This window comes from Alligator sinensis, unplaced genomic scaffold (assembly GCF_000455745.1).
Source record: "Alligator sinensis unplaced genomic scaffold, ASM45574v1 scaffold59_1, whole genome shotgun sequence".
Classification (NCBI taxonomy): Eukaryota; Metazoa; Chordata; order Crocodylia; family Alligatoridae; genus Alligator; species Alligator sinensis.
Genome location: NW_005841878.1, coordinates 1,406,481 through 1,413,166, shown reverse-complemented (window position 1 = coordinate 1,413,166; position 6,686 = coordinate 1,406,481). Strand labels below are relative to the sequence as shown.

Genomic DNA, 6,686 nt, shown 5'->3' with positions numbered 1-6,686 from the left:
CGCTACACTGAATACATTGACTTCCTCTTCACACCCACAGCTGAGCTGTGCCTTTCTTCCCCATTTCCACTGATATGCTTGGCAAACATCACCAAACTTCTCTGTAGATGACAGGCTCTGCAGCACCCTCTCTTAGACCATTGCATGTGACTAGAGTGGCCCCACCTCCAATGAGATGGAGCCAGACCAGGCTCACACCTCATCTACATATACATTTCTGGAGGATCCCAGGACTCATGACAAGAACACCTGGTTCTGGTTGGGCGGGGGAGGGGCTAATTAGCACATGGATCCCTTGGGGGCGGGGTGTTAAGGGGGTAATCTAGAGTACTCACACATACTAAGCAGTGTTTGGCTGTGGGGTCACCATGGCTTGAAACTCTGTTGACTCTCCTGGGGCCTAGTCTAATGAATTATATGATAAATCAAGAGCCTGTTGGCTTTGGACTGATACCTTGCATATGTATAAGGAGGTATAAAAGTGATGTTCAAAAGTGTTTATGGTGTACTTGGTGCTGCAACTTGCAACAGTTTGCAAAAAACGTTAAAATGCTTCAATTCTGGATCAACTAAGTCTATAGGTACCCACAGTAATTTGCCTATATGTGAATTACTATAGGTATGTTTAATTCAAACTTAGTGTTTTTGATCCTTTGCATTTGAATAGGGTCTGAGTAGAATCTGACAAGAGGGGGGTGGATGGAGCTGCACGGGGGAGAATTTAGGGGAGAAGGGGGGCAAAGGGACCACCTGATACCCCCCACCTACTATGTTCCCTGCTGTAGCAATGGGAAGAGTACAAATTCAAGAGGAACTTCTTTGATTTAGGGTGTTTTAGATTAAATACACCAGTTCCTTCGGTAAGGAACCTGCAACCAGACCTCAAAAATCCAACTCCACTTCTGTTCCCTTAATAGTCTGCTGCATTTCTTAAGCATTCAGGGCAAGCTCTGCATTCATATGTTTGGATAGTGCTCAATAAATATGGTTTTCAGTGGGTAAAATGACAACATAGCTATGGTATTTACAATAAGTCTGGACAACTGTTAATATGGTACGATACTTTAGGGATACCCAACGATAACGTTTAATTCACTTCAACTTCTTGAGAAGGACAGCTTCACACTGAAGAGGGTTAAATAATATGGATCTTCCTTTGCTCATCCAACTTCCCTGGCCTGGAAACAAGAGGGTAGGTGGCAGCCTCTCTCAGGGAAAGAAGTGCATTAGAACTAGTCTTCTGTGTGACTATAGGATACAAGCCCTTGGTGAAGACCTATGTCCTGCTTGAGAGCCAGAATATAGATCTATTATGACCTACAAAGATGAACACCTTCACTTAACATCTAAACTATATTTCTGCTGAAGAGCCATGGCTATTTTCACTTTGAATTATTTTGATTTTTGTGCTGGGAAGAAACTTCGATTATGACAAAAAGTTTTCAACCGGGCTGCCTCTACTTGCAGAGAAAGGACTGCGGTTAAAACCCACAGAAATGTAAACAGCCCACTGCTAATGGAGATTGTTAAAGTCATCCTTAAAGCAGGAGGGCTGTCAGCTTCAGTTAAAGCACCACCAGCACGTGTTTAAGAGACAATGATTTGACAGTCTGGATTTAAGATTATTCCTTCAGTATCTAGTTGCCTCAGATTCTTCTCACCAGACACCAGTTTATGATAAAGACCAGTGGCCAGCAACCTTTTCAAGCGGCAGGCCAGAACAGCCTGGTTCTGGTCCAATGTGGACCAGGTGGATTCCACGGCACACCAGCAGCCAAAGGCTTTCCTTGCATCTACACCAGAACCATGCAGGTGGGAGCTGCCTCCCCTTCACACTTCACCCAGCCCCCGCTCCTGAACTGGAGTGCAGGTACAGCTTCCAGCCAGTAGGGAGTTGCATGCATGCTGTTACCACTTCTGCAATGCAGGTGGGAGCTGAAAGGAGGTGCTACATCTGGGGAGAGGCTAGGAGGTGGGGGAAGACACAGTGGTGGTACTCATGGAGCTTGAGACTGACCAGGCCTGGCACAGCTCCTCACCGCTTAACCCCAGCACAGGTATAAGCAAAGTCCCTGGGCTCTGAGCACTGAATTCAGTGGCTCTGCAGACTATATGTTGCTGACCAAAGACCATTATTTGTTGCGGTTGCTAAAACTACAGAGAGACTCAAACATTTCTTCCAATACCATTGATAATAAGGTGCTAATGTACCTGCAAGCTGCAGTGGAAAGAGGATGAGGCACCTCTCAGTTCAGTGTTAAGATTCTTCTACAGCAAAAGTTTTGTTATCCAGCACCCAAGAGGGATGGGGGGTGCCAGATAATCAAATATGACAGTTACCCGAGAGGTCTGAACAGGCATCTTTGCCTGTTCAGGCTGCTACCCCTCCTGCCACGTGAGTGTGCTGGGGGACAAGGAGGGGGAACCCATGCAGGCTGCTTTGCGGCTGTGGGGGCTCAGTAGCGCAGGCTGCTTTAGCCGTGGGGGCTCAGCAGCGCAGACTGCTTTGCCCCGGGCCATGGGGGCTCGGCGAAACTTCCAGTTTTGCTTTTGCCACATCAACCAGCATGCCGGTTAATAGAGCATGCCTGTTTGTAAGGTGCCAGATCAAGTGCAGCAAAAGCCGCGTTAATGACTAGCAACATTTTCAAGTTATGGACCAGAATAAGCCAGATCAGGTCAGAGGTGGGAGGGCACAAGCCACTAAACGCTGCTTCTCTCCATGCCAATATGGAGAGAGCTTCCACTGCTGATGCCCCATGTCCACAGGCCAGATCAAATGGTCCTGCAGGTCACAGGCTTCCAACTGGTCCTAGTTAGATGCATTTCAATATTAGTACAACCTGAGTAACTGTCCACTCACCACTCATTTGCAACTAACCAAGAGTTAGTAATACAGGCTATATTGTGGCCGATGTCTGCAGTATGTTTGACAGGCCAATATTCTTTTCTTGACTCTATACTGAATGTACACAAATGTAAGCTGGTTTAAGTGTAGCAACCCTTAATGCAACCACGTTACATTACTGTACTATAGTCTCTCTGGCAGCAGGTAGCATGTTGAATTTTGAGAACATAAAAGGTCTGTATTCTCCCTGCATTACAGCAGTCTCTCTGCTGTACAAATATAGGGAAGAATGAATCGTTAATTTATCATGTATGTAGGAACAGGAAGCCTCTACCACAGCTTTAAAAAATTGTCAAGACCACGTGAAAATAGCTATTTTACAATGTATGCTAGCAATTAAGATGTCACAATAGGGCAAAATGGCAGGGCAGGGGCATTGAGATTCTTCGATTGAAACAGAACAATTTAGCTTGTTATGATGCACACTTTTCATCCAGAAAATCCGAAAGAATTTTCTATAGACATATTATGAACTCATTCAATTTTGAAACAGTTATACTTGTTTCACCACAGATTCAACACACAGAAAAACCAAGAACAGTAGTAAGTGGCATACAATACACCTAATGCTGTATTTAGAAAATAAGAAAGTTATAAGTTACATTTTTGCCGTAAGAGTGGTTTTCAAATTGTGTTCTATGGAGCCCTGGGTTTCCAAAAGAGGTCATCAGGGCTTCCACAAAGAGACTGGGGGCACCGGGAAAACAGGCCAGGAGGCAATGCATTGCCATTGCCAGGCCGGATTGCCTGGCTCCATGGATATAGGTAGAGGGCTCACGGTTATATGAAAGGGTCCATGACTAAGTATGAAAAACACTGTGCTTTATAACACCAGGTCAACAACCTCTAAGCGTCATTAAGTATCAGGATTAAGTACAAACAGTCAAGCTCCTGAGGTGCCATTTTTCAAATTAACATAATCTAAGAGCCCTATTTTAGAAACGACTAGGGTTATCATATTTCCAGTTACAAAAAAGAGGGCACTCGTTTGGGGGGGAGGGTAATACAAGGCGGGGGGGAGGGAGCAGTGATATACCTGGGCAGTTTCCCCCAGCGCTGGCAGGTACCTGTCCCCTCACACGCCCATCCCCTCTACCCACCCCTGCCACATACACACCCTGAACAATCCTCAAGCCCTGGCCCTCCAACCCCTGCCCCCCATACTCTTACCTGAATGCAGCTGCCAGGGCTGCTCCCACTTCCCTTCCTGGCTGCATGCTTGCGTGCACGCACACAGAGCACGTGATGACCCTTGCCTCCAAATCGCCTTCCCCCTCTTACCCCCAGCCCCAAGCAGCAATTTGCTAGAGCAAGCTGGGAAGCACTAGGAAAAACTTTGATGCTGAGTGGAGCTAAATCCCAGCCATTTGTTGATATTTTTAAAAACCACCTGCACGGAGATGGGAAGACCCATAAAAAGGACACGTCCGGAAAAATCCGGATGTATGGTAACCCTAGAAGTGACTATTTTTTCTCATACTGTACATTATCATAAATACCTCATACTGAACATGCTACCAAATCATGCGTTTTCCTTTAAGGAAAAAAAACCCCACCAAAATAAACCACTGAGTGCTAGTATTGCTTTGCACTGTATTTTGTATCAAAGGCCAATCCACATATGCCTTCAGCCACTCAGACTGATGAGGATAAACCAAGAACAAAGGGTTTGTGCTGCTATTGTTACACATTAAACACCAAGGAAAGTGAATACAAAACTTTCAGATAATGAACAAGTATCTGAGATGACTAGATTACAGAGTGAATACTGGATGATTTATGTTCAGATACAGAAATGCGTATGCATAGGTAAATCCATACAAACAAAAGCAGAAAATAAGGAAGGACAAGCTAATCGGGGAAGTTGATACTAACGTGTGTTTTGACACATTAATTCCATCACACCTGGCATATACGTGCTGGGTTATTTTTTTCAGAACACTCCTCCAGAGGCTTGGGTCACATACAGACACATTCAGTTTCTCCTGGGTGAGTCACTGCTGTCTCAGGAGAACTACAAGTGTACATCTGTTCAGGGTTTTTCTCCCAAAGCAAACGGACACTCCAGGAGAAAATAACCAGGAAACAGCCAGAGTTAAAATCACTCCCAAGAGGGTTCCTTTTAGGAGAACAGATATCTGTACAAGTTCTCTTCTAAAGAGAAGCCACAGCACAGTCCTCTAGCCTCCCAAGGTGCTTGGTCACACCTCTCCCCAAGACAGTGTTTCTCTCTCTGGACTCTGCTGCAGCAGCTGTGCAACGCACAGAACACTCCTCCCCACTTCACAATCCCACACTGTAATCCAGGGAGATACAGGCCGACTCTGAGCAGTGCCCTGCAGACTGTTGCCATTTGTCTCCAGGCAGACTGAGGGAGTCTACAGAGCATGCTGCATACTAGAAGCTCTCTTCTCTTTTGAGGGCTCAGCATATGAAATGTCTGTTCAGGTACCTCAGAGTAAGATTTTCTACCAGGAAAACAAATGCAGGAGAATTATTTGAGCTCATTTGAGCATGAGTATGCAGCTTAGTCTGTTACAGAAATATTTGTAAATTACACCTCCCACTACATCTGTATGGCAAATATCCCCTATCACAAACCAAAAGCTACAACACAAGGTTTTAAGTGACCTAAGTTCACAAAGAAAGTTTGTTGCCAAGTCAGAAATAGAATCCAGATGTTCTGACTACCAGCCAGTTGCACTAGTCACTAGAAACACCCAGAATAATCATATAAGATGGGCTTGAAGAGACGATCAATAGTGTCTCTAGTACAGGTGACAATTATTGTGTACTGGTATTCAGTTACACTAAGCCAGTGATTTAAAACAGGATGAGATGTAAAAACTTATCTGAAAAATCTGTTCTTTTAATTTTAGCATCATACTTTTTACATTTATGAAATAAATACCTAGTTAATAGTGATATTTAATTTTTTTTAAAAACATTGAAAGAAATTAACATCCTTCAATAAAACTACTTAAGAATTAAGTTATTTAGGACAATTGTCTTACTAAGCACAAATCTCTCTCACTTCAATGCATTTAAAAGCTAACTCTAAACATCAAAGTTATGAAAGTTTTGTGTACAGCCCCAAAATTTTAGAAACAGACCCTTTTCAGTTATGTTTCAAAAGTATACATTTACGGAACTTAGGGATTCTCAGACAACGCCACACTTGTGTAAAAATATGCCACTGACTTTGAAGGCTAGAGTCCTGATAGAGGAATATAGTGTAGCTGAAACATTTCAGATTTCCCAACTTGTGGAAGTTCAATGCATCAGGAAGTTCTTACTGCAAATCATATGCTATTTGATTATTTTTGTACATTTGAGTTTGTGTTCTGACACTAATGATGCAAATGGGGCCCTGGATGTCTATTCATCCAGGCTGGAAAAAAAATACAACAGTATAGGTTTTCTTTTTGAAAAGAGTGCATATAAAATTTGGAATTCTAGTAACAATTAGCAAACTAAATAAGTACAAATACTGCTCAATAAAGGGGCAAATAAGAATTTAAAAGTAAATTTACATATGATATTGAAGAAATAACAGCCGCTTCAAAACAGGCTATTTAGATGGCCTGCCTTTAGAAGCAGGAAAAGGCAAATGCTTAAAAAGAGCATTCAGACAATATGTAGGACTTTTGGACCTTTTTATCTGGGCAAATGTTTAGCAAACAAGATTTCGATGAGGTACTGTTTAGGAAGTGTGTTACAACAGATACCTATTTATCTTATCTTTAAAAACTCAACAACAATTGTAAGATGCCCCAAA

General features: G+C 43.1%; 1 protein-coding gene across 1 annotated transcript in view; it reads right to left on the bottom strand.

The window, feature by feature from the left end:
* The window catches only part of NAA16 (N(alpha)-acetyltransferase 16, NatA auxiliary subunit), a 73,302-nt gene extending 69,177 nt beyond the window's left edge, over positions 1 to 4,125 (bottom strand). The window contains exon 1 of the mRNA XM_025196148.1: positions 4,079 to 4,125. Coding sequence (XP_025051933.1) covers positions 4,079 to 4,125 — 47 coding nt within the window. The remainder of the gene's footprint in view (positions 1 to 4,078) is intronic.
* Between the last annotated feature and the right edge of the window lie 2,561 nt (positions 4,126 to 6,686).